Source organism: Vespa velutina, chromosome 4, assembly GCF_912470025.1.
Source record: "Vespa velutina chromosome 4, iVesVel2.1, whole genome shotgun sequence".
NCBI lineage: Eukaryota > Metazoa > Arthropoda > Insecta > Hymenoptera > Vespidae > Vespa > Vespa velutina.
Genome location: NC_062191.1, coordinates 6,375,799 through 6,403,145, shown reverse-complemented (window position 1 = coordinate 6,403,145; position 27,347 = coordinate 6,375,799). Strand labels below are relative to the sequence as shown.

At 25.3% G+C, this 27,347-nt stretch overlaps 7 protein-coding genes and 1 long non-coding RNA gene across 16 annotated transcripts; 4 read left to right on the top strand and 4 right to left on the bottom strand.

The window, feature by feature from the left end:
• The first annotated feature begins 106 nt into the window (after positions 1 to 106).
• Positions 107 to 1,899, top strand: LOC124948879 (RNA pseudouridylate synthase domain-containing protein 1-like). The gene is made up of 4 exons (XM_047493158.1): positions 107 to 865; positions 969 to 1,212; positions 1,383 to 1,659; positions 1,731 to 1,899. The coding sequence occupies exons 1-4, from the start codon at positions 662 to 664 to the stop codon at positions 1,879 to 1,881; spliced, it is 876 nt and encodes a 291-aa protein (XP_047349114.1). The 5' UTR covers positions 107 to 661; the 3' UTR covers positions 1,882 to 1,899.
• LOC124948881 (DNA repair protein XRCC3-like) lies at positions 1,826 to 3,044 on the bottom strand (the record flags this gene model as incomplete). Its single annotated transcript, XM_047493161.1, has 4 exons — positions 1,826 to 2,141; positions 2,229 to 2,441; positions 2,565 to 2,698; positions 2,801 to 3,044. Coding segments are annotated over 4 exons (801 nt in total), but the record flags the coding sequence as incomplete, so codon positions are not given.
• On the bottom strand, positions 2,872 to 7,644 carry LOC124948875 (putative leucine-rich repeat-containing protein DDB_G0290503). Of its 3 annotated transcripts, none has more exons than XM_047493148.1 (10): positions 7,228 to 7,644; positions 6,944 to 7,065; positions 6,716 to 6,870; positions 6,381 to 6,599; positions 6,149 to 6,268; positions 5,830 to 6,050; positions 5,681 to 5,741; positions 5,160 to 5,602; positions 3,133 to 5,077; positions 2,872 to 3,001 (listed from the first exon to the last, which is right to left on the bottom strand). In XM_047493148.1, exons 1-9 carry the CDS (start codon positions 7,287 to 7,289, stop codon positions 3,898 to 3,900), a joined length of 2,583 nt encoding a protein of 860 aa, XP_047349104.1. In that variant the 5' UTR covers positions 7,290 to 7,644; the 3' UTR covers positions 2,872 to 3,001; positions 3,133 to 3,897. The 3 variants fall into 3 exon arrangements, with proteins under 3 accessions (XP_047349104.1, XP_047349105.1, XP_047349106.1); XM_047493149.1 differs by having other exon boundaries at positions 6,962 to 7,065; positions 7,228 to 7,643; XM_047493150.1 differs by lacking the exons at positions 6,944 to 7,065; positions 7,228 to 7,644 and having other exon boundaries at positions 6,381 to 6,579; positions 6,716 to 6,848.
• On the top strand, positions 3,288 to 16,368 carry LOC124948878 (protein-cysteine N-palmitoyltransferase HHAT). Of its 4 annotated transcripts, XM_047493155.1 has the most exons (9): positions 12,822 to 13,271; positions 13,553 to 13,893; positions 13,986 to 14,235; positions 14,301 to 14,482; positions 14,588 to 15,010; positions 15,082 to 15,222; positions 15,291 to 15,508; positions 15,602 to 15,942; positions 16,023 to 16,368. In XM_047493155.1, exons 3-9 carry the CDS (start codon positions 14,127 to 14,129, stop codon positions 16,106 to 16,108), a joined length of 1,500 nt encoding a protein of 499 aa, XP_047349111.1. In that variant the 5' UTR covers positions 12,822 to 13,271; positions 13,553 to 13,893; positions 13,986 to 14,126; the 3' UTR covers positions 16,109 to 16,368. The 4 variants fall into 4 exon arrangements, with proteins under 4 accessions (XP_047349113.1, XP_047349111.1, XP_047349110.1 ...); XM_047493154.1 differs by having other exon boundaries at positions 13,553 to 14,235; XM_047493157.1 differs by lacking the exons at positions 12,822 to 13,271; positions 13,553 to 13,893; positions 13,986 to 14,235 and adding an exon at positions 3,288 to 3,326 and having other exon boundaries at positions 14,370 to 14,482.
• On the bottom strand, positions 7,744 to 13,506 carry LOC124948877 (iron-sulfur clusters transporter ABCB7, mitochondrial). 2 transcript variants are annotated; one of them, XM_047493152.1, is made up of 12 exons: positions 12,835 to 12,977; positions 12,164 to 12,448; positions 10,592 to 10,843; positions 10,305 to 10,512; positions 10,055 to 10,221; positions 9,695 to 9,973; positions 9,440 to 9,614; positions 9,148 to 9,305; positions 8,869 to 9,032; positions 8,667 to 8,796; positions 8,319 to 8,594; positions 7,744 to 8,246 (listed from the first exon to the last, which is right to left on the bottom strand). In XM_047493152.1, the coding sequence occupies exons 2-12, from the start codon at positions 12,419 to 12,421 to the stop codon at positions 7,992 to 7,994; spliced, it is 2,322 nt and encodes a 773-aa protein (XP_047349108.1). In that variant the 5' UTR covers positions 12,422 to 12,448; positions 12,835 to 12,977; the 3' UTR covers positions 7,744 to 7,991. The 2 variants fall into 2 exon arrangements, with proteins under 2 accessions (XP_047349108.1, XP_047349107.1); XM_047493151.1 differs by lacking the exon at positions 12,164 to 12,448 and having other exon boundaries at positions 12,835 to 13,506.
• LOC124948874 lies at positions 13,972 to 23,129 on the bottom strand. 2 transcript variants are annotated; one of them, XM_047493146.1, is made up of 6 exons: positions 22,866 to 23,129; positions 21,884 to 22,264; positions 21,398 to 21,774; positions 20,951 to 21,065; positions 20,129 to 20,576; positions 13,972 to 20,025 (listed from the first exon to the last, which is right to left on the bottom strand). In XM_047493146.1, exons 1-6 carry the CDS (start codon positions 22,915 to 22,917, stop codon positions 18,654 to 18,656), a joined length of 2,745 nt encoding a protein of 914 aa, XP_047349102.1. In that variant the 5' UTR covers positions 22,918 to 23,129; the 3' UTR covers positions 13,972 to 18,653. The 2 variants fall into 2 exon arrangements, with proteins under 2 accessions (XP_047349102.1, XP_047349103.1); XM_047493147.1 differs by having other exon boundaries at positions 20,129 to 20,561.
• Positions 22,752 to 23,701, top strand: LOC124948882. Of its 2 annotated transcripts, none has more exons than XR_007100877.1 (3): positions 22,752 to 22,979; positions 23,053 to 23,250; positions 23,464 to 23,701. It is a non-coding gene; the product is annotated as an uncharacterized LOC124948882 (long non-coding RNA). The 2 variants fall into 2 exon arrangements; XR_007100876.1 differs by having other exon boundaries at positions 23,053 to 23,363.
• A 2,525-nt stretch (positions 23,702 to 26,226) lies between these two features.
• Positions 26,227 to 27,260, top strand: LOC124948372 (NHP2-like protein 1). Its single transcript, XM_047491889.1, has 2 exons — positions 26,227 to 26,516; positions 26,739 to 27,260. Exons 1-2 carry the CDS (start codon positions 26,514 to 26,516, stop codon positions 27,114 to 27,116), a joined length of 381 nt encoding a protein of 126 aa, XP_047347845.1. The 5' UTR covers positions 26,227 to 26,513; the 3' UTR covers positions 27,117 to 27,260.
• Positions 27,261 to 27,347: the final 87 nt, after the last annotated feature.

Here is a 27,347-nt window from a genome sequence, read left to right as displayed (position 1 = left end):
TATCTCCGCGTAATAATAACGTGAATTAAAGATACTTTGTTATAAATATTATTTGTCATTATATAAAATATAATCTTTATTTGTCAATATATTCGGCGATCGAATTATAAATCATGATTTATTGAAATTACGCGAGATATTTTATAGCATATGCTGTCATGGCTACGCATCGGTGAAATATCGAATACGTTGCATGAGACATCAACTTCATACAATCATCGTTTCCTTTTTTCCTTTTCTATTTATTTTTTTTCTTTTTCTTTTTTCTTTTTTCTTTTTTCTTTTTTCTTTTTTCTTTCTTCTAATTTTGATATTTACTACACAAAGTATTAAATTAATTTAATTTTACCGAATAATTGAAAAATGAGAAAGTTTGGTTATTATATACGACATAAATAAACGCTCAATAAATAGAGTAGTATTATCGATAATCCTCGAAAGGTTTCACCAATCAGATTCAACATTTAGATATCGTTCGACTCCAAAGTCGATCAACTGTGTTAAACAAAAATATTTACTAAACTAATTACGAATTTTTGTTTATAAATATAACTAAAGTACATCAATGAATATATATTCAAAATTATGCCTTTTGTATATCAGATCCTCATGAAAAAACATTTACTTGTTATAGAATTTATTTTAATTTTGATGAACTAATATGTATAAATTTTTAAATACTTGTTTAACGATAACACTTGGTCTATTACAAATAATATGGAAAAACATAATGGAATTGCGTATACTATATCACAGGTGGAATGATAAGAAAAATTGTGTATGCATTTTATATTGTAGTAATGATTTTTTAGTTGTTCAAAAACCTTACGATATGTTTATAAATAGTAATAATCCAGAAAGGAAGGTAAGCAAAATTGAAAAGACACCAATTATACAACAATCAAGTTATTTATTTGCAGATGATAATTATATTAATCAAGACAGTTATATAGGTTTGAAAATTTCAGAACACATTACAATTTGTATTAAGAAAAATGCTGCCAAATTTGGCTAATCCAATGTTAAGCCATGAATTTCATTTTGTGCACAGATTAGATTATGCTACAAGTGGCATTATTTGTATAGGTTTAAATAAACGTGCAGCACGTGCTGCTTCTACTGCATTTGAAAAGCAACAAGTACAAAAATATTATTTAGCATTGTTACATGGTCATGTAAATGATTCGTTTATTGTAATTGATAAACCTATTGGTTAGTGTTTATGAAAGTATTTATTATTTCAATTCAAATTAATATCTTTATTAACTGTATGTTATATTTCTTTTGCATGATCTTAAAAATAACTTTTCAATCGAAATTCATATGCAATGAATATATAGTATATATTATTAGTATAAATTATTAAATAAATTGTTGTTTAGGTAATGATATAAGAGAGACAGATGGAAATAAAAAAATGTGTACAAGTGATAGCTTATTTTGTATAAAGCCAAGAAAGTCTCGTACTGTACTCTTGGTATTAGAATATGGTTTAAGAAAATCTAAACCTGCCACTAAAGTTTTGCTATATCCTACAACTGGTAGAAGACACCAGTTGAGAGTACATTGTTCGTCTATAGGTCATATAATAATAGGTGATTATACGTACAGTGAAAGACAAGATGTGGAGCCTCACAGAACATTTCTGCATTCTTTCAGGTACTTTCCGCATAGTCCAAGATAATATACTAATCATTTTTCAATAATTCATAAATATAATAATTTTTAAGGTTGATATTAAAAAATGATGTTGAAAACTTAGATATAAGGACAGCAGATCCTTTTATACCTACTGATACAGCAAATAAATGGCAACCAACAAATATTATTAGAACATTAGATGAAAATATATTTTCTGAAATTCATGAACTTGCACAATAAAAAATATCTGAAATTTTACATCATATGTTAAGATTCCACTATTATATACATTATTCTATTCCTTTAATTCCAGACGTATTTATCTCAAATTGTATGGTTTTACATGGCAAATAAGGTGATAAAAAAGTAGAAGCATAACGAATAGAGTCTTTTCTATAAAAATATATAGAATTAGTTATCATGCTTGACCATGTAATTCCTAAAGCAGGTTGTTCTTTAATGTCACAATATTTGTTCTTATTTTCTAAAACTGCTGATACCTATAAATTAGTGCTTTGTAAGTATACTTATATAAATCTTTGTAAGTATACTTATAAATCTATAACTAGTATTTAATCTGTTGTTACCTGATTGATACAAACTATAAAAATACCATTATTTTTACATAATTTATGTAGCTGCTGTCCCACAATTCTTAGACTTTTAGATCTATTTCTTGATTCACTATTCCATTCTTCCACTCTATATGGTGCAGCTATAGAATCAATAATTAGTAGACGTATTTTTTGTCTATTTAATAATACTGGCACTTTATGAAGCAAAGATGACTCTAAGTCTTCCTAAGTTTAAAAATTACATTTAAATACATCGCACAATAAAGTCAATAAAATAAATAATGATAAAATATATATCTTTAATCAAAGTTATATGCTTATATTTATAACTAAATAATACTTAATTACAATAGTTGCAATGTGTTCCACAAATATGATATCACCATTTATATTATCATATTCTTGAATGATATCTAAATTTTGAATTAATTCATGTAATCGTTTTGCCGGAAAAGCAGCTTCAGTAGAAATATATATTGCACCTATACAGTTATCGATGATAAAAAATAGTGAAATTATTATATACAATATTGATAAGAAATATATATAAATAAAATATCAAATATAGTGATAAAATATACTACCAGCACCAAAGCCACCTTCAGTTAAAGGTAATTGTACAGTAAGACACAGCTGAAGAGCTAATTGGGTTTTTCCAGTACCAGCTGCACCATAAATTTGTGTAATACCCTGACAAGGAATGCCACCATTGAATATTTTATTTATTTTAGAGCAGCCAGTTGACAGAAATTTTTCTTGCTTCTTTAAATCCTTTGCACTTATCTCTATTAAGTTTATATAAATACAAATATAAATATTTATATTATATAGTTTTTAAATTTGCAAATATCGAATTGTTTATCTAAAGATTATTTGCATTTTTTATTAGATTTGCATATATTATATCTTTTTATACCTCTCTATTTTATATATTAGTTTAATGAATTTTAATAAAAATTATATAATATATAATACCAGAATATTCTTCCATTATTATTCGTGGAAACAAATATAAAATATAAACGATAAAAACGATTGGTAGTTCGAACTATCATAAAGATCGGAGTGTATTCGTCGATACATCCCAATGTACTTCTATATGTGAAGATTGTGAGTTTTGAAAAAAGATTACATATTTAAATCATTTTTTTTAGATAATAATTTCAATACACATAACACTGCAATGAAAGCACGCATAAAGACTGTTGTTAATGAAGTTCCCTAGAAATTTTCTAAATTTTTTTATTGTTTTTATTTATAACCTCTCCTTTTAAAAATATTATATTTTTATACATTTCGATTATTTATTAATAATTTTTAAATTAATTCTATTAAAAACTTGCTTGTTTAAAATTTGTTAAATCATATTCAAAGTAGTATCTTCATATGCAGCAGCATGGTTAAACTAATTGATGTTTTCTATAATGTATTTTTTTTAATAAAATGCAACGTAATCATACTAAGTTTACTGCTATATTTTATTTTATGTCATGATTAAATTTGACTAATGTTTAACTATATGAGGCTAATAAAATAAACGAATTTTAGTCTAAACGAATTTTAGTAATTGTAAGCTTGTTAATAATATTGATCATTTAAGAAGCTTACTATATCATCAAATAGTTTTAAGACTTCAGTAAACTTTCAAGATATTATTATAGATAGATATAACTAACAAGGTTTAAGTAAGGCTAATTTTATTATCCATATTACCATTATCAAACACATCATTAATAATACTATAGTTTTTCTTGCTATGTGCAGGTAATCCACGGAATAAGTTTTCTGTTATTTGAAATCTAGTTAAAGAATTACGTCTTGGAAAATGTTGATCAATAAAAAAGTCAATATCTTCATTATTATCAATTGCCTTCATTGTAGCCAAAAGTTTTTCTTTGTTGTAATTAATTGATTTTGATTTATTAACCGCTTTGTGGTCACTTTTATTGGTATTATTGTAACTTTTACCAGAATTATTAGCTGTATGACTGTTGGATAATGACTTTTTTTTCTTATTCATTTGTAATGTAGTAATAACATCATTGTTTAGATCTTCAGTAAATTCCACTTTGCTTCCATTAGATATTGTTCTTTGACCCTCTATTATGGAGTTTGTTGATGTATGTTGATCACCATAATTATTCTGTTGTAGTTCATCTTTTACCTTATCAATAGAATAACTAATATTGTCATATATTAATGGATAATCTTTATCAATTTCTGAATGTTTTATTTCTTGATCAAGCTCAAAATTAACTGTTGAATATTTTTCTATACCTTGAAATTCATCTTGTTGCAAAGACATAGAAGTCGTTTCATTTTCATCATAAGTATGCTGGGTATCCAATTTTAAATCAATTAAGTTTTCATGATCATTAATCAAATGATTTTTTTCATCTTGTATATGCATATGATTTAGATTATATTCAAGATTGTTCACTATAGTTTCTATAGAAGGATTTTCTACATTTTTATGCGAATCACTTTGATATTCATAAATACTTTCATTTTGTAGCAAATTAACTTCTGAATTTGCATTATCAGTTCTTCGTTTACTTCTTAAAACTTTTAAATCAATTTCGTTTGTCATATCATTAGTATTAAAGTCTTCTGAACAAGAATCAGAATATATTTTATCAAATTTATCATTTTTGAATTTAACAGAGAAGCCATCTTCAGTAGATTCTTCTTGGTTTGTTTTAAACTTATATTGATAATCATAATCTTTTTGATTTAAAATTTTAGCCTGCTTTTGAAAATTTTCATTATATATCTTTTTAGAAAAAAATTGTGCATTTGATTCACTCTCTTTAGAATCTGTTATATAAGAAGTAAGATCATGGTCTGTATTATTGATCATCCTAGTAAACAGATTGTGTTTAAATTATTATATTATAAATAATTACATTAAACAATTAATATATTTTGAATTTTTAAACAAACCGTGTATGTAAATCCTGAGAATTTTTTATTGTGTTCATCAAATGATAATTCATATTTTTATGTTCATCCTTCTCATGTTCACTATTAGAATAGTCAGAAAAATTATCAAATTGTTCATGCTGTTCTGTAGATACTTCATATGAATTTCCATCTACTATGCACTTATCCCCAGATTCCATCTGATTTGCTATATCATTTTCATTGTATGATGCAGTTTGTACATTTTTATTTAATTTTGATCCTGAATCTTTAAACTTTGGTGTCTGATCATCAAATAATGAAGATATCATATCCTGTGACATTGTTTGAAAATATAATTTATGAGTGTCTCTTGAACTTGTCACTGTTTCTGGACAAGGCAAATCCGTTTGTTGACTTGCATTTGTACTGCTAACAGTATTATTAATTATATCATTATTTAATTGAGATGTAATAAGTGTAGGCTAAAAGTAAAAGTTACAATAATTAAACATGAAGAATACTTCAAATTATGAAAAATTAATGTTTTCATCTAAATTTACCAAGTTATCGTTTTGTCTATCATTATATTTTTTATATTTGTTGGTCGTAGTTATCGCAGTACTGAAATTGATAAAAATAACAGATACTAAGTGATAAAAATGACTGAATAAATAAGAAAAAATTATTTTTTAAGCAAAATTTATTATACCTTACGTTCCTCAAATTTGTAAGTGATTGAGTTACAAAAACTGTATTTTTCTTATCGATTAGTAATTGTTTTCTTGTTTTGTTACCTATTAAATGTTCTAAATCTTTCACCTTTTCAAGTGCTTCTTGTAAATTTTTCTGTGTTTGTTTGTGTTTAGATATCTCTACAAATAGTTGATGTTTCAAACTTTTTCTTTCCAAGGCTAATTTTCTTTCTAACAACTTTTAAAAAATTGCAATACAAAGAATAATTATTTAAAAGATTTCATATCTTTTAAAATAGAATATTTACCATTAAATATTGTGATAATATAGTATACCTGTATATTTTCTTGTTGCTGCATTATTTTGTGATTTAACTCAGAAACTTGCATCTGTAATTTTTCTCTTTCTGCCAAATTTCGATCTTTACTGAGTTGCAACAAATGCTTATTTTGAGTCTACAAAGTACCAATCTCATAGTAATAGAAAACCCATATATGTTCATAAAAATTTTTATATTTTTTTAGGATCATTGGATATATAATATGTATACACAAATAAGTTACTTACCTGCAAGGAATACAATTCATTTTCTTTTTCTTTCAATAAATCAGAGATGTTCTTATGTAAGGCTTTTAATTTCTTATGCTTAATTTGGAGTATTCTCAATTCTTCATGATGTGAATTAATAATTTTTGGTAGTTCAGCAGTAGTTCCCTCATAACGTCTTAATGCAGAATCTTGCCTTTTCTGCAATGCTTTCAACAGCCTGTTTTCATTAGCCAATTCCTCAAAAATAAAAGTAAAATTGTATTTATGTTGATTATTAATTTTTTAATTGTCTCCTCACATTATATTTGTATAATCAGAAAATGATATATTTTATTATGTCCACATATATTTACATTTAGATGATAATGTGCATCAGCAAGTTGATTTTGCAATTGTTTAATACGAAGCATTTTTGCAGATACAACTCTTTGAGTAAGATTATTTTTATTTGCAGGTTTTGCTGATATTGTAGTAGAACAGACTCGCATGGTGTTTTTATATGATTCTCCTATATAAATTGTAAAATTATAATCTTTTGGATATTTTTATTCTTTACTGTTTCTACGTAGATAATTACATACTTTCAATATATAACATACCAAGCAAAGGATGCAAACATTTTTTATTTGATGATGGACATGTACTTCTACATAGTGAATAGCTTTTTTTTTCTTCTATATTATTTGTGTTGCTGTTTTGCTTTCTGAAAATTATGTAGATTTCCATTTATATAAAAAACCATAAAAATTATAAATAGGTATGAAAGATCAACATGAAAATTAAGTGAAATGTACATATATCAATTTATTATGACACTTGAATATGGTATGATTGCTTTTGCCCTCTGCAAGGAATATTAGTTTACCTATCCACATTTTCATGAACATTCAGATGTACTACAGGCAATGTGGGCACTTCAGTTTGCATTTTGCAGTGATTGATTACACGTTACAATCGACATTTTAATTCTGCTAAAAACAACTCCACAGTATCAAAGAAGTATTCGGTTGTTAGAAACATACATAGCTGTGCGCGTAGTATACTATCATTCATTGTTATGTTAACTGGTTACCAAGGCAATACAGAAAAAATATTTTCGTAATCAATGATGTAATCATAGATGATAACTTTTTCAGCCGCGCATGTTATACTTTTTTTGTAAAGATTTGATAATTAAGAATAATAATAAATAACAGAATCTAAAATGAATTTGATTTAACTATTTCTGATATTTTTTTATGGTATATATTAAAAGAAATTGTGGAATATAACTAAAACTAAACAGGTAATTAAATATATTGGATATAAAAATATATTAAACATATATATAAACAATTTTCGGTCATATTCTATTGTATAAGAATTAATAAAATTTAAAAAATAAAATAAATCATTTTTTTATTCCAAAGCAAATACTACATAGTATTTACATTATTTTTGTTGCTAGTATGTACACTTAATATATACATATTTTATTGAATAAAATAAATAGAGATACTGGCAGTTTTATATTAGACAACAGCATTAAAATACATAATTAATAATGTAACATTTCTATGTTAAATGAGAAAACAATTATTTTTATTATTTCAAAACATTTGATATTTTATATTCACTGCATGTTTTTAATTAATTATTCCCGCCAGTTCTAATACGTTCATGTGTTTCGTCCGAATATGTTTGCATGCCAATATTTTGTGTTTCCCATAATTTATTATACAGAGAATTCGGCATTGATAACAGAGCAGAATGTGTTCCACTTTCCACTAATTTGCCTTTATCTAACACAAAAATTTCATCTGAGTCTATGACAGTGGATAAACGATGTGCAATCACAATTGATGTACGTCCTTTTGTAGCTCTACGTAATGCTTCTATTATTTTCTGTAATAACATAAATATCAAAAGATTTAAAATAAAAATAAATATTATATAGTTACAGTTACATATTCTTACATTTTCTGTAATAGAATCTAATGAAGAAGTAGCTTCATCAAAAATTAATATAGGACTGTCTTTTAAGATTGCCCTAGCAATTGCTACTCGTTGTTTCTCTCCTCCGCTCAATTTTAGACCACGTTCTCCAACAGGAGTTTCATAGCCTTGTGGCCATTTTAAAATTGAATCATGGAGATTTGCCATTTTAGCAGCTTCGTAAACTTCTTCTTTTGATTTACGTAAATTACCATAATGAAGATTATAGAAAATTGTTTCATGGAAAAGTACTGAATCCTGTCATTCAAAATAATTTGTTTAATCATTATTAAGAATAAATTATTTTTTTCATATTAAGTTATATCATACCTGAGGTACTATAGCTATGGATCTTCTAAGATCATTTATATCAACATCTTGAATATTTTGACCATTGATCAGAACATTTCCGCTTTGAGGTTCAAAAAATCGATAAAGCAGTCTTACTATTGTGGTCTTACTGAAATTAATATGTTAATATTAAGATTTTTAGAGAAAAGTAAATATATATAAAATGAGTATTATATCTTACCCACAACCAGATCCTCCTACAATAGCAATTTTTTTTCCACTTGGAATATGAAAAGATATATCTTCAAAAATGGGCTTGCCTTGTACATATTGAAAATTAATATTTTTGAATTCAATATCAGAGTTGTTCTGTTCAATATTCAACCTTATAGCATTTTCTTTTGTCTGTTAACATATATTTTATATTGTGTATATTATATCAATATAACACTTCTTTTTTAATAATTTCTGTAATTAGTTAGAAAAGGATAATTTTAAATAAATGTTAATTTAAAAGTACCTTAATATTAGTGTCCATTGTCATCAAAGTGAACATTGTCTGCATATCAATGAAAGCTTGTCTCACTTCTCGATAAACAGAACCTAAAAATCCTAAAGGTATTGATAATTGAAATAACAAGCCATTAACCAGCACTAAATCTCCAACAGTCATAGTTCCTAAATATAAAAATATCAATGTATCAATTATATTGTTAAATATTGTCATTATAACAATATCAATTCTTATATTAAATATGAAAGTAGAATGTACTACATAAAAGCATATAAGAAAACTAACAGATCTATGTTACCATTCATAATATTTTTTGTTGTTAATATCATTATAAGACTTAAAGCAATACTAAAGATAGCATTTTGTCCAAAATTTAGCATAGCTAAACTTGTATTCGTTTTTAACGAAGCTGTTTCATACTTTTGTAATGATTGATCATATCTTTCTGCTTCGAATTTTTCATTATTGAAATACTATAACAATATATGTTTATTTTTTATTGTAAACACATTTCATATTAAACAGAAATAAAAAAGATACTAGAAAGATTTACCTTTACTGTTTCATAATTAATGAGTGAATCTATTGCTTTATTTCCTGCTTCGTTTTCCGCTTGATTCATATATATTCTAAATTTCGTTCGCCATTGAGTAACTCCTAATGTAAAGGCAGTGTAAATACCAACGCAAGCAAGTGCTAAATTTGCATATTCAGCCCCACATTTTATACCCAAAATAGTACTAACTAAAGCTAATTCGAAAACAGTAGGTACAACATTAAATACCATGGCTGACAGAACAAAATTAATACCACGACTTCCTCTATCTATTACCTATATATTAGACATACAAAATATTATAATAATAATTATTAATATATAACGATATGAAAAATATTTGTCATATATATTTACCTTAGATAGTGCTCCAGTTTGTCTAGATAGATGAAATGCTAAATCAAGATTATGCATATGTAGAAAAACATTCTTAGCAATTTTTCTAATTGAATGTTGTGCAACTTTTGCAAATACTGCATTTCTCAATTCACTACAACCAGCTGCACCAGCACGAGCAATTCCATCTATTATGAATAATAAAGATCATATAGATTCCTCTTTATATTTTAAATATTTATCATAAAAAAAATATAATATGTATTCTTACATCCTATGAGTAATGAAGTTGCAATTGTAGTAATAGTTTCAGGTGCACTTCCTATACTCAACACAGCCTCACCAGTACTTTCAATGCTATGCTTGTTCAAAATATCCACAGCATATTTAAAAATAAAAGGAACAGTTACATTTAAGACTTTTGAACCAATCAATAATCCAACTGCTATCTTAACTCTTTTTTTAATTTCTGGATCATCCTAGGTAATATTTATAGAAATAAAAATTAAGATCAATAATTGGAATTAAAGAATACATATTTCCAACTATTCAACTTACTTCTGGCCAGATGTATTTGAGCATTGCCTTAAGCATATCTGTAGAACTAACTGATGATTGTTCTTTGAATCCAATTGCATCTCTGCTTAAACCAGATACACCTGGATGGAAACAGTTTCTTTTCTGTTGTCCTGGCTTTCCTCCAGTTATACCCGTAACTGCTAATATATATTTAACAGGAGAGACAACTGATTTTGATTGTGGAACATTTTTCTTTTTTTGTGCCCGATCTATTACATTTCCAGTGCAGCACTGCAAATTTATAAAAAGTTCTCATTTTTATTGCAGACATTATAAAATGTTTATTTAATATGAATACTGAAGAAAAATATAGTATCATTTAAGATTAATATTTTAGATTCTTTTATTCTTTTTTATGTAATATATATTTATTTCAATCATTTTACATATATGTATATTTCTTAAATATAAATAAACAAAATTGTAATAATTATCTATTACAAATATTTATATATAAACAAAATGCATATTTTGTTAATTATGTTTTATTTATGTTTTTTATTTACTGTATTTTACTTAGTATTATATATTTTTCAATGATTCGTCTAATATTTGAATATATTCTCTTATAAGACTTAATGCATTTAAAAAACTTTGACTGCATTTCTTAACATTATTCATATCATTTAAATAACTTAAATACTCTTTTTTTTTTAAATGTAAAATTTGTATACCTAAATTATGTATTTTAATATGATCTTCTGAACTAAAAGATGCTCCATATATTCTGATATTCCAAAAATCTTTTTCTAAAGTAGTACTTGCAATGAATAATGTGATAATGGCATTGTAATTCAGACCATCTCTTGTAAAAGACATGTTTTTATTGAATTTATTAGAAACAATAAATTTTAATGCATATTCTGATATAGTAACACATGATTGGATATCAAGTATATTAAAAACAACTTCATCTAATAGATTGTTAGGAATAAAAAAACCATAATCTACATATAATTTAAGACTGTTATGTGGACCATAATTAATAAACACTTGAGAATTCTTTTCAAATGGTTTAAGAGTAGTAATTTGATAGAATTTATTCTTATGTTCATCTGTTATTAATGAAACTGATACAGAAGCATTTATATCATGATTGAATAAATCTAAAAATGGTGCCAATGCCAAATTATTTGGTGACTCTATCTTTATCACACTATCCTGCACTTCTCTTTCATTTATATATACAGATCTAGTATTTACAACATAATAAGCCCACCTATATTTATTAAAGGTCATTATTTTGTCAAGAGGAATATTACAATGAGAACAATAATTTTTGTCTTCTTTCTTTAATGTTTGTAGACTTTGCATTAATGAAGAAAAATCTCTTACTATATTATGTACATAATACATGTGCTCTCTAATAAAGTTAGGTAAAAGTTTCTTTTCTTTAGATGTACAAAATTCTGGTGTAGAAAAATATTGTGGAAGTGAATTTATATAGGGATACCATTTTGATGAAGTTCCCAAATGCTCTTCATATATTAAAAATACTGAAAGTATATGTTGAGCATTATAACTTTGATCCTTTAAAAATAGAATTTTAACATTACATTCAGATACAGTAAATGTCGTTATTAACATTTCTATAGGTAATTTTATCAAAATTTCATGTTCTCTTATATCTTTTATTGTTTTTAAACCTCTACCAGTCATAGGAAAATTAGTAGGAATAAAGTTTGTAGTAGAGAAACAGTTTCTAAATAACCAATATTTTAAGAAATTCATATCATCATTTTCTTCAGATTTTAATTTTTGCATATGAAACTTCTTCTTTCGATGGCGTTTCCGTGATGTACGACCCATTGTGACAAAAGAAGATACTTAGGTATTCTGCAGAAATAATAAGTAGAAAGAAATAGTTTATGACTGAAATATTCCTCTTGTTAAAATATCTGATAACATTAGTAAAATTAACACTTCAAATTTTAAGAAAAATTTATGTTAATTGAATAAAAATATACAATAAAATGTGAATGGAATTATTATTTGTATCATATTATTTTTATGGGTTATGTTAACAAATTAAACAATAACTATGTATTATAACTCAATCATAACAAAAAATTAAAAAATACATCTTTGCACATTTAATTTATAATATTGAATAATAAATGATTTTCAAAATATAAGAATTATAAACAATATAGATCGTCTATTAATATTAAAAAAAATTTAAATTATATTTTGTCATTTTATGTTACTAGTAAAAATATTACCCTTATTCCTACGATTGATAGAGGATATGATCCAACGTTGGTAAATCTATTTTCTTTCATTAAAACATTTTGTCTTGAAATATTGGTTATGTACGTAGGTGAAGAACTAATCCAAATACTCTTGTCAGCTCTTATCACTTTAAATAATCGACGATTTAAAATGACACTTAACATATTTCTAAGATATTTATTACTACTAAAATTAAACAAGTCTTCAATAAAACTCGATATGTAAAATGCACATCCTTAGTAGAAAGTTGACTAGATTATATGTATCTTTATGGATTTGTTTAGTGAATACTCATTTTTGTTCATATTTGGAACATGTTACGTATTCGAGAAGAGAGTAATTTCATTCTACAAACAGATTGCTCAAGCGTGATAATAGCTTTTGCGCAAAATTTCTGCGCATCCGCTACGCGTCTAAACATACTAATGTAAGGATAATTTATAAATAATATTCGACTTTAATAAAGAAAATGAATAATAAGCAATATTTTTACTCAAAAGAATAACTTGCCTTTTTTTTAGGGCTTTTCATCAATATTCGCATTAATTTTTTTTAATCATTAGTAATTTTTGTTCAATCATTCCTATTTATAATAGTAATGTTTCGTAGGCTTTTAAAAAGTTTTGATCAAAATATATAAAGTCTTTAGTTTACATAAAATGTAGCTATTTAATACAAAATAATATCCTGTATTTATGAATTATGTAGCGATAGTATGAGCCTAGAACGATTAGTAAAAGGGGCGAATCAAAAAAACCATTAGGCCATTAGGCATATTATGGACGCAACCCAATGCTGGCATGAAAATGGAACGTCAACTTTACAAGAAACTTAAATATCAAAAATAACAGGACTTAGTTTTATCAAAAGAGGAAAAAGAAGAGAATTATATAATTTAATTCCTGATAATATCAGTCATTTGTTCTGATTTAAATTACATCTAATATATCAGACTCATATGCATCATGCAAAATCTTAAGATGCGCAGGAATCAGTGCTTCTGCTACTGACTTTTACAACACAATGCAAATCTAGATAGTGCCACATACGTAAAAACCAAACTTTAACTAATGGGAAATGAAATATTATAAAATGGAATTTTTTGGCGATTTTAAATATAGTGTTCATTTATATATTGCAGATTTTTATTAATAACTATGACTATAAATAATTATTAATAACTAAATTTTATTTGTGAGAATGAACATTAACATATAGTTTATAGTAACGAGGCCCATTCGTTCTATTATCCACAATTTTAGGCGGTAAATTTAAATCAACAATGAGTAATGATATTTGTTTTTCAAATAAATACGAAAGGGTTTTTTATTTTCTTATGTGGACGGGTGGAGTTGCTTATTCAATTTATAACGTTTATTTAACGAATATCTGTAAGTACAGTATAGACAACAAAAATTGAAGAAATAAGCATATTAAATAATTCTTTTATTATTAGATTTTGTGGATTATTATGATTTATATTTTGATTTTGTACCTGGATGGTCATGGATTGGGAAAAAACAAGATGTTTCTGATCAAGAGTGGAGAACATGGATTCCCTTAATGATTACTTTAATGCCTTGGATATTTATACATCATTTAGTTAGTCAAATCGTTAAAAATGTATTCAACAAAGTGGTATGATATATATTTATAAGTCACTAATATATAATTCTGCATGTATTATTATTTATTGATATATTTATATTTTGTATGTATTATTTATTCATATAAATTTTTAAGTTATTATGCTGCTGGTATACCTTGGTATCTATCTCTTTTTTGTGCTATTATATTGGAACAGTGGGCATGTTCTGTATATTGGCACAATCATCTGTACTATATTTATTAAATTACATTAATAACAAGAAGATTATTTGGCTAATACATGTATTATTCCTATTTATAATACATATTTTTAAAATGCCAGATGGTATATTTTATCAATGGTTACAATACAATGATAATGAGCATTACCTTTTAATGCTTGCAATGTGCTGGATTCAATTGAGATCTATCAGTCAAAATATGGATAATTTTAAAATTCAGTATGATAGAGATTACACATATTTTTTCAATGATTATCTTCAAACATTGGCATATTGTTTATATTTACCCACACTATTTTTGGGTCCATTAATCTTATATCACGAATTTTTTAATTCAGTATGTATATTCCATTAGTTAATACTTATAAAGCATTAAGGACAGAAATTTTTACATATAAATGTTTTCAGTTGAATAAATCACCATCGAGATGGAGTTTCATGAAAATGCAGACAATAATTATTAATCTAATTAGATATACTTTCTGGTTATATTTTACTGAATTTTCACTGCACTTCATTTATGTTAATGTGCTTCAATATCATCCACAGGTATGAATTTTTTTTTGCTATTAATTATATTCTCTAACAGTATAAATTTTATTTTCTTGTTTGTACAGATTGTACAAAATTTAAATTCATGGGCTCTATATGGTTTAGGATATTGTATGGGACAATTTTTTCTGAATAAATATGTTATTGTTTATGGAACTAACAAAACTTTATGTGAAGCAGATGACATAAAAGCTCCTTTGCCACCTAAATGTATTGGCAGAATTCATTTATATTCAGATATGTGGAAATACTTTGATAGGGGCTTATATAAATTTCTTATTAGGTAATATTTTAATTTTACGTTCTTTATCATGCATTTATTACAATAAAAATCTAGTTATAAGAATATTACTTTAATTTGAATTATTATTTGTAGGTATATTTACATACCTGTTGTGAAATCAAAGAACTATTATAGAAAGTTGTTTGGTTCTTTTTTATGTTTTACATTTGTCTTTTTATGGCATGGAATGCAAACAAATATTTTTACATGGGCACTTTTGAATTTTATTGGTCTAAATATTGAGAACTTATCAAGAATAATTGGAAATACCAAAAGATATAATCAATTTCAAACAAAATATCTTAGTTCTTGGAATAGAAGACGATTTAACTGTGCATTATCAAGTATTCTTTTGGCAATGTCTGCAATATCAAATTTTTTTTTCTTTGCTGGACAAGAAATTGGAAACATATATATAAATCGAATATTAAAAGGTAAGTATTATATAATTTATATTTCATACATATAATTACCAATATGTTCAAAAAGGTAATAGTTAAAATATTTTATGTAGATTCATGGAGTACTATACTGCTTTTACTCTTTTTCCTTTATTGTTGTTGTCATGTTTCAATAGACATGAAATTAAGAGGAATGTAATGATGCCTTACTTTATCAATAATATGTATCAAGGAATAAATACATGTACAATATATTTTTAGATGAGAATAAATAAACAATACATACTAAAAGTAATATAGATAATTTTCAAACCTAAGTACGTATGTAATTGTTTTTAAGAGTTTATTGAAGATAAATATAAAAGAAGTACAAAAATATAATATATAATTATTATTATAATTCAATGTTTTAACATGTTTTTGTAATTTAATTATTAATCATAATAAATATGAATAAAAATTGACATATTATTGTTTTATTATTATTACTGTAATTAGTAATTTATATTGCTTCTTCTTGTTTTCATTCTATTATATATTTCTTCTATTTCTGCTTTCCTGAAGCATGTAAAACATAAGGCACATATCTATTTGTATTTTATATAGACGATTTCCTGTTAATTGTTTATTATGTTATTGAACAATCATACAAATACATACAAATTCACTGTGTCCATAAAAACAGCAAATATTATTTATATTTAATGTAATAATTAATTTATATTTAATGTTTTGTTATGTCAATTAAATTATTACTATTGCTTTAAGGAATAATGAAAGTAAGACCATAAATTATTAAAAATATTCAATATTCTATATTTCTGTAATAATGCTGTGAGATTAAATTCAGTATAACACAAATATATAAGAATTAATAAAACATATGTATAAAGGTTAGAATAATATAAGTTGAAAAATATACTGTTGTAATATATAAAAGTTCGTATCGTATTATTTCACACAACTACAAAAAACCATTTTTCTGTTGGTAGTGCATTACATATATATATATATGCACACAATATTAATAATGGATTTATAATTTTTCATATGTGTATAATAAGAAGTAATTATATGAATGTTAACTAGTAATTGATAACAATTTCTACATATTAAACAATTATAAACTAATATATATAAATATCCAATGTTATTGAAATTTACTAACATGATGAACATATTAATTATATATGTGTGTTTTAAATGTTATATAAAAATATATAAAAAATAGAACACAAACAATTGTTATTATTGTAGCAGTGCTTGTAACATAATAACTAATGTTTGAATAACATATGTTATATTACAGGAATGTTTATATAAAAAACTTTGATAATGTTAAATAGACTCTATAATTATGGGGCCAAAGATGTTTTAAAAAGAGAGATGTGGAAAATTTGGCACATTGGTTTTTAAATTACAAATTCTATAATATAGAGATATAATTAATCAACATTCTCAAATCTTATAATACATTTCATAAGTCTTTTATAGAGAATATGTATCTAGAAAAAGTTTTTACTATAACAAAAAATTAGAAAAATTTATTGAGTATTTTTTATATATTATGTTACTCAACTTACAAACAATTAGATTTGCATATGATAAAGACTATTAATAAGTAGATTTTACATATATTGGAAATTTTTTATGAAAGACAAATTACTACATTAATGTTATTAAATAACTATATAATATCAAAGGTATAGAATATTTAATGTGTCATTATATTTCATTGCACAGAATATCTCAAGTAAACTTTTTTAAATTAAAAGCCATATTAAATAAATTGTATTTAATGGTTACATTAAGTAGTTATCTCAAAGCAAAATATAAAATATATTCTGATTCTTAGTGAGCTCAAATTACTTCACATTTCTACAGTTTAAATTACTTATAATATTCCTACTAATTATATAAAGATTATATTGGTCTTATTTTTATACAGATAATATTATAAAAATAGATATTAGTTACAATTATATAATTTCAGATCTTTTACTAAACTAATAATGCTCGAAACAGATATACAATAGTACTTTCATGATTTTTTGTCATAAATTTGTATGCTTTGTTATAATAAACATGAAGTAAACGAATGAAATATATATGAGAATAAGTATAGAATGAAGCACGAAAGTTTTCCATATTATGCCATTATTTTTTTCATATCACTTATAGAATAAGAGGAACAGTATTATTACTACTAATAAAAATTAGGCAACACTTTAATGTTTTAAAATATTATTCTAGATATAGAAAACATTATTTATATTGTTAAGACTTACATACGTATTTAAATTTTATGGTTAGAAAAAATTTCAAACCTATATCCTCTTCTTGTGTGTAATCTTATGTACACCATATACACAAAATATTTTAAGCTACACCAGCAAAATTCTTCTAGTATGAAAGATCAAAACATTATTAATAACTAATTTTCCGAAATTATTATTTGTGATCTTATATGAAAATAATCAGACATATATAACATAATGGCTTACATACCATTTATAGAAAGAGTATAGATTTAAAAAAAAAAGATGTATCAAATCTAATTCTTAAATTAGATTTAATTTAAAAATTAGATCTGTAAAATTTATTTTATCTTTTAATGTTTATTATTAAATGCACAAATATAAAATTGTGCAAACTTGTAAAATTACCAATATTGCTACTTTCCTGCAGATATTTGGTGTTATTTATCTTTGTTAGTATTATTCTTTTACATTAATAATATCATTTTATTTAATTTGCAATATACCATTTTTTGAAGCATTATTTGATAATAACAAAATAGCGCTTTGCTTTCCATTTTGTATCAAGTTAATTCCTTGTGTACACTTATTAAGCACAGTAACTTTTGTAGATTCATTTACTTGCAATTTGTGTTGATTTTGTTGATAGCATAAAGTGAAATTACATGGCAAAGTTTGTATACACTTGTTTTGCATAACTATATTATTTAGCATATCTGTATCAATATATATTTGTTGTTTACTTTGATCTATTTGATTCGTGTTTATATTCTTTATAGCAGCAGATGTCTCATTGTTCATTAAATTTAATATATTATGCTTGTAACTCTTGATATTTGTATTTCTTACTAAAATATGATTTTCTAAATTATTTTGAACATTTTCATGTTGAGATGTGGAATTTTCAATTAATTCATCTGCCATATGTAATTGTAAATTATCCTTTCTTATAGAATTTTCTTCATGGATATATGTATCCACATTGCTTTCATTTTTTTGAGACTGTATTTCATTATATGAATTTTGAAATTCATTTTCTTCGTCTGCATTTATATTGCAATTAGTACCTTTATCTATGGTTCCTGGTTCCATTTTCTTCGTTAAATGTAATACAAATTCAACATTTTGTCCTTCACTGTTTGATGTATTTTTATAATCTGTATTATGATTTTCTACTAATTGGAGATGATTATTTATTTGATGTTGAAGCAAATCAATACCTTCTTGATTATCTGTTTCTTTGTTTGCTTGAAGATGTTCATTATTATAATATGATTCTATGTATGATTCTTTATTTAAATATTCACATATAACTTTATGTTCATTTCTTACAGATTTATTTAATAAAGTTTGATTTTCCATAGTTTTTATTACTGTTAGATTATTATAAGAATTCTTTTGGAAGTCACTTTGCATTCTATCTATATCTTCTTTTTGATCTGATTCTGTAATATTATTATCGTCGTTATTATCTAAAGATACACTTTCCTCTAGATGTTCAGTCTTGTTTAGAAATGGTATTGAACAAATATCATAATTTTCAAAATATTTATCTATAACTTGTATTGTATCAGTAGCTTTGTCATCACAATCCTTATTAATGATATATTCTTCTAAAACATCATTATTTATTTCTTGTGGTTCAATATTATTTTGAAAATTCATAATTGTTCTGGTAGCTATTATATTTTCATCTATAGCTATGCTTTTTATATCATGGTAGTCTATTTTTTTCTTTCTATTAGTCCGTACTTTTTGAAAGTCTTCTTCAGAAAGGAACAAAAGTTCACCAGTAGTAGTAAGAACTTTTCCATGACGTGTTTTTAAGTGACGTTTATAAGTGTTCCTTGTTTTGAATCTATATATATATATATATATATGTATATATATTATATGCATTAATAATATAACTAAAAACAATTCATAATATCGTTAAACAAAATCTAGAATATTATTTTTACCTTTGACCACAATCATCACAACCGAAAGGAGCTTCTCCAGTATGTCTGCGTCGATGTTCTCTAAAATGTGATGGATGTCTGAATTTTTTTCCACAATCAGCACATGTGAATCTTGTTTGATTTTGATGAATCAACATGTGATACTTCAAACTATGTCTTCTTGTAAAAACTGCCCTACATATCCGACATTCATATGGTTTTATTCCTGCATGACTTCGATAATGAGATACTAGTGTAGTAGGTGCTGTGAAACTACGTGGGGGATCACAAATGTGGCACTGAAGATTACTGCCTGTTGGATTTCCTTTTTTTTTTATACGGTCCATAAAAGCTAATGCTAATTCTCGTTCTTCTTTACTGGTTCCTATAAATTTCGCTTTTCCCTTAGGTTTGGCAATTGTTGGCATGTCCATTTTCTTATTGCAATTTTCTTCTATCCAAGGTACATCTAGAAAAAAATAATAAACAATCTTATATAAATTTATTTTTAAAATTAAATTATATTCAAAATTATATAGTTTATTTATGTTTCATATTATATAATTTTAGAATCAAATATAAGATTATAGTAGCTTACTTGAGAATTATACAAAGCAATGGTTATAGATAGGACAATTGCATAATAATATGCCAAAACATGTAGAATAAATTAAATTGTATGATGTAATGAAGTACAACAAGATTTATTCATCTTGCATAAATTTATGTATTTGTTATTGATATATATATGCATTAAGTTGATGGAAAACATATAGCATAACCTAGTACAAAATATGTTTATTATTTAGAAATCCCAATCTTTTTGTTCTATAAGATACTTGCCTGATATGTATAATGTTCCTGTGTCTTGATGCTTTAAATTATCAGATATTTTGCCTTTAATATGGGAATACTCCTTCATACGTATGCTGTCAGCACCAACCACCATTAATACAATCTAAAAATAAGTATACCTAGGATTACATAATGATTACAATGAATAGAAAATTAGAGATGTGCTAACTATTGATGTCTGAAAACTATTATTTATAGTATTAATACGGTTTTTTAATTTCTTTCAATATTGATTTTTATATATTTTTATAGTCAGAATGTTATAACAATAGAAACATTTTTTTTTAAGATATTATATGAAAAGTAATATTTGCTAATTATAGTTAGTTATAATTATACTGTTAGATTCCCTATTATACACATAATTGTATTAGGATATTATATTTCTATAACATTATAATAGGATTTTATAATGAGAAAAAAAATTTTACTAACATTCTCTTCCCTTGATGAATTATTTAGTATATTATCAGATGATGTTATTTCTGTTTGATTTGAAGCTTCTTCTCTTAAATGTTCAAAATAACTATGATCACCAAGAACTTTAACATCTATATGCTCAGTCTTCTTTGTTTCTGAGCTATTAAAACCTTCTGTTTTTTCTGTAGCTTTCTCTTTTTCAAATTTCTGAAAATTTGTATCATTCGACAAAATTTTATGCAAATAATCTGAAGATTGTTCTATCATTACATCTTTGTTTTCTTTATTTAAAGTTCTTCGAGGTTTCCTCGATTGTTGTAAACGTGCATTTTTACTTTGCAAATTTGATTTTAAGTTTTTATATTTTATAGGTTTTGTGGTAAAAGTATAATCTATGAAAAAAATAATATATATATATATGTATTTTAATATAAATGTATACTTTTTTTAATAAACATAGCAGTCCTAATTATCTAGTATATATAAAGTTGTTATACATACAGGCTTGTTCATTAGTCCTTAAATATTCTAAATGCTCAGCCAAATGCGCTTTTATAGATTTCCTAGCTTTTCCTTCACTGGCAAAACTTGTATATTTTTGATTACACCCATCTACAAGTGTACAGGTATATGAAAACTGTCTTTTAAGCTCATCGCTAGTTAAGACAGAAAATTGTTTCACCAACTGGGACATTGGCATAGATAAAAGTTGAGGTACATTTAAACACATTTCTTGAGTTTTACGTTTTATAACATCAGATTTAGTTTTACATTGTGAGGTTAATAATGATTTCATCTCCTTTTTTTCTGAATATAAAGTACGAGATGCAACTTCTGCCAGCATATCCAACAAAGCAGCTGGACTATTTCTTCCCATGATACCTATAAATATTTTATATAAAATACATATTATATACATTTCTCATATACATTATTTGTTGAACTAATTTTATTTTTGTCTTTATAATTTATTTGCGATAAATATAAAAATATAAAATTAATAATCATGGATATTTTATAATTTAAACATGTACATAATTAAAATTTGTCTATATAATTGCATAAAAATATATAATAATATCAAAGAAAATTAAATAATTATGTTTTTCCTTTAAAAATGATATCAATAAAATATATTCTTACATCAATTGTCTATAATTGACAGATATATAATGGTATGTCATATGAATATCCTTTCTTTATTTTACTATAACTCCTAATATAATAAAATAATAATCAAAAAAATAAAATAAAATAAAAAAGTACACAATTAATGTTTATAATATGAAAATATTTATACTTGAAATAAAAATATTAATTTCGTATTTTCTAAACGGCATCAATCTAGCAGACGCCGTAAGGACGCGCAGCAGACGGTTTTTTGTAATCATTTCTCATTAATTCGGCAAATCCAGCTCATTATATCAAAATCAGTGTTTGCATTGCTATTGTATTTTATAATTAAAAATGCATATATATTTACCTGCATCATTGGAATTAGAAATATAATCACAGGATGTTTTGGTACCCATCATGTCGTTTATATTCGCGGTGAACGTACATTCTACTACATTCCGCTATCTTTTGTGTACAACAGGTACTTTGTTATTTGTTCTTCTTTAGTTACTTACCGCTTATAAGATACTAGATAAACGAGATACGATTTCTAGTAAAACTCTACAATGATTGGACAAGCAGTCAACACCCTTAAAATTGTTCAAGGATTCGTACATCGACATTTGCCATCTTTAAGATTGTTTACCATCTTTCGCTCGTAGCGTATGCGACTTCAGCGACAAGTATGGACAAAATGCGAACTACAAATGCAATAGGGAAATACTGTTACCATTATGTGCTTATTGTATATAGTAAGTATAAGTATAAACTTGTATAGGTTACAGTCTATTCTTCCGTAATCTAATAATGGAGTTAATAGTAACAGGAATTTTTATAAGTAATAAAAAAATAGTATCTGAGAAAAGTAAGAAAAAACTATATGCCACATCTCTGAAGATAGATTGATTCTAAAAGATTTATTTATTGATTGTATGATTGTATAAACTTTATATTTTTATTTCTAGTTAATTATTTATACGAATATTTAAACTATATTAAAGCAACCATTAGCCCCTGACATTACTTCACTACAAGTGTATTCTAGTGACATCACTACACTACTCCAGATGGAATATATAACACAAAATAAAACATATAAAAGATAATAGCAATAGATTAATATTAACTTTATTCTTTTATATTATTACTATTACAATTATTTAAAAATCAAAAGAACATTTAAATCTTTAATAATACAGAAAAGAAATTTATTTTTTTTATTAAAACTTATGCCTATCTAAATAAATAGTTATTAATAATTATGTATAAATCATTATTTATAAATAAGTATAACAAAAAAATTAGAATTTTTTAGTCCGTTTCTCTAAGAAATTATTTTATCTTCTATTATATCTAATCTATTTATCTATTGAATTATGATAAACAATGTAGAATGTAAGTACTTTAATTTCTAATAAGAAATTTTGGAAACGCACTAAAATATGCAGCCATTCGCTCGGTAATACTTGCGTTATGTAAATTAGATTTTGATTTCGATATATCGCAAGTAATATCGACCCAGGTCTCACCACTTGGAGGTTGCTGCATCTGGAGACCCACGGGCTAACGGTGACTCTACTCTAAAATTCCAGGTAATACTCTAAAATAGCGAGGTAATCTAATCGAATTTTCAAGCAAATAAAAAATTTAAAATCATCATTTCTTTAATCTGCGTTTATCATATATGAATATATGTTCCGATAAATTTGATTTCGAAATCTATATTGAATTAATTATATAGAATATGAAAAGTTCTTCATCTTTAATCTTCTGTAATGCGGTATAAGTGAGGAACATATATCTAAATCTGGTTATTTCATACTCATGTGTACCTTTATTTAATGCAGTTCCGGTGTTCTTCGCAATTGCCATTTTTTATTCCTTCCGTGATTTTAAAAAGCCTTAATTTAATGATTAATATAATTTGATTTTATAGAAAAAAAAGAAATAAGAAAAGAAAATGTATGTGTGTGTGTGTATATAGATTACTTATGAAAAATAAAATTCTGAATTTAATTTAATTTAAGTTTAAAAGAGAAAAAGAAACTAAAAAATTTTCGATCCTAATCTAAAGAAATATTCTTTTCCCGTAACGCTCGACAAAGGAAAAACTTGACACACATTTTGCTATGCTTGTTTAAGTTCCATATGCACTTTTATTCAATGCAGTTTCAGTGATCTTTATTGCCAAATCTTATACGTTTCGTAGCTATTACTTTAATATAAAACTTGATTTAATAAAAATAAAATTATGATTTTAATTGAATTTTTTGGAAACGAAAAATTTCTTACTCGACTTTAATAATAATAATCCATAAAGTATAAAATAATCCTATTCGTATACACGTGGCAATGTGGATCAAAGACGGAATATTACGACGTCTCAGTTTCTTAAATCTACACTCCTACATTTATCACTATAAGAACATTTTAAGTGACAAATAATATTAATAATTCGGCATATAACATCTTCTTTACTTCGTACCTTAACCACTATACTATAGAGCATTCCATAACAAATGGCGTAGAATTAAAATCCTCCTTCATTTTAAAATTTGACTTCTCTAACGCAATCCAAAAAGGAACTTGAGATCTTTACATAGAAAATAATTACTATTCTTTCGTCAATGATACGATCACTGAAGTTAATTTGCGAAACTCTACTATCTTTTATAAATATAGTCTTTGCGACTGTTAAAAAAGCAAAATACTTTGTGAACAAACACTGACTCTAACGACTGCATTGCACGCAGTCGATTCAAAAGCATTTGTTGTTTAAATTGCGAAAGGCGAACGAATATTACTATTACTTTGCAATATTTTTATTATAGCGATTCCATTACTTCATTGTTACGCGCGCGATTGTAATGAAGTTCTGAGATAGAAAAATACAAATAAAATTACTAGTATTACTATTGTAATAAGAAAATGCATAATATATGAGATTAAAATTTTTAAGTATTGAAATTTTATATTAAAATTATTTTAAGTTGCTCACACGTTTCCATCTTTTTAATGTTTAAACGACTTGCGCCGTTGTAAACGGAATATGCTGTTGTTTAAATATTACTTTATTGTACTCCATGTACATTCGAGACTCTAGAAATGATTGAAAAATTATTGAAATTATTAATTTATAATATTTCACGATTAGAAAGAGGAAGTTTCGTTGCTTACGCGTCGGAATACAAAATAAAACTAACTCTATAATCGTCAAAGTTAAATAAAGAATATGTCTGTATTATACAAGATCGACTACTCCGAGATTAAAATTTTTAAGTATTGAAATTTTATATTTTATATTTGCATAATTAATTGATAATAATAAACATACTGTAGATACTAAGGAGAGAAAATGATCTTTATAATCAAGATTTAAGAATCTATATAATTTTCATCGCATGACGTTACAGTGCCTTGTGGTAGAGTTTTATACTTTGTATCCACACGAGTGAATACTTGACATCTTGTTTCCCTCCCTAATACTTTATATCAATGCTTTTTACGTCACATGACATTTGATATGCTTATAATATGTGTCAAGTTTCTAACGTAACCTAATCCTATTACTACTACTACTTTTCCTCTTCTTTCCCTTGGTCTAGTAACGTTGAGCGATAGTTGAGTTGCAGCAAGATATTTTCGTGATCTAGAAACTTTTAGCAAATCACTAGTATTACATAAGTACCTATGAAAAACGATGTTTAAAATTATGCGACAAGAGTGCCCTCTAAGCAAAGACTAGATACAAAGAGCACATGTGGTTTATTTTTTCCGTGTTCGATTTATCATTTAAACATCCGGCTTAAATGTTGTATGTGAGAACAGATTTAGTTTGTTGTTATTACGCTATCTAGAATTGTTTGAATCCTACATTACAGTATAAATTAAGTTCGTTGAATGTTTGGAGTTCCTCAGTGAAGCGATTTAGATTATTAATCGCCGAGAGGGTAGATTATTGATATATCATATATATCTTATATATTTAATTTTAATTATTGTTATAGAAATAAAAATGGTAAGATTTTTATAATATATGTATATATATATATATGCATGTTTGAAAGGCTTTACAGAGGTTATATATTTTGAGGTTAATTCTCACGTGGGCTCATTCATATTTACATTTAAACGTATTATTATTATTATTATTATTGTTCGAGATAGATTTATTTGTAAAACATTATGCTTCATTATGTAAATTTGAGTAATAATTTTATGTTTATATTGGTTTTTATAGGAAGAAGTTAATCCAAAAGCATATCCGTTAGCGGATGCAACTCTAACCGCAAAAATTTTAAATCTCGTAAAACAAGCTGTAGATTATCAGCAATTACGGAAGGGTGCGAATGAAGCAGCGAAAACTTTAAATCGTGGCCTTTCAGAATTTATCGTAATGGCTGCGGATGCTACACCATTAGAAATTCTCTTGCATTTACCGTTGTTATGCGAAGATAAAAATGTACCTTATGTTTTCGTCCGTAGTAAACAAGCTTTAGGTCGTGCTTGTGGAGTATCTAGGCCAGTTGTAGCCTGTTCTGTTACAGTTAATGAAGGATCACAGTTGAAGCCACAAATACAAGCTATACAACAACAGATAGAACGTCTATTAGTTTAAGTTATATATCTCTTCATTGTACAATGATATTCGATTTAAGCGTCCAGTTTTTGACTTTTGTATAGATAGATATTTTTGTCACATGTCCGGTATAACAATAATTATTAATTATATTGAAATTTTCAATAAACAATAACAAAATTATTTTCTTTATATTTTAAAAACTAGTATATATTTTTATATGATATACATATTTTCTCTTTGTATGTACAATATTAGACATTAATGGTC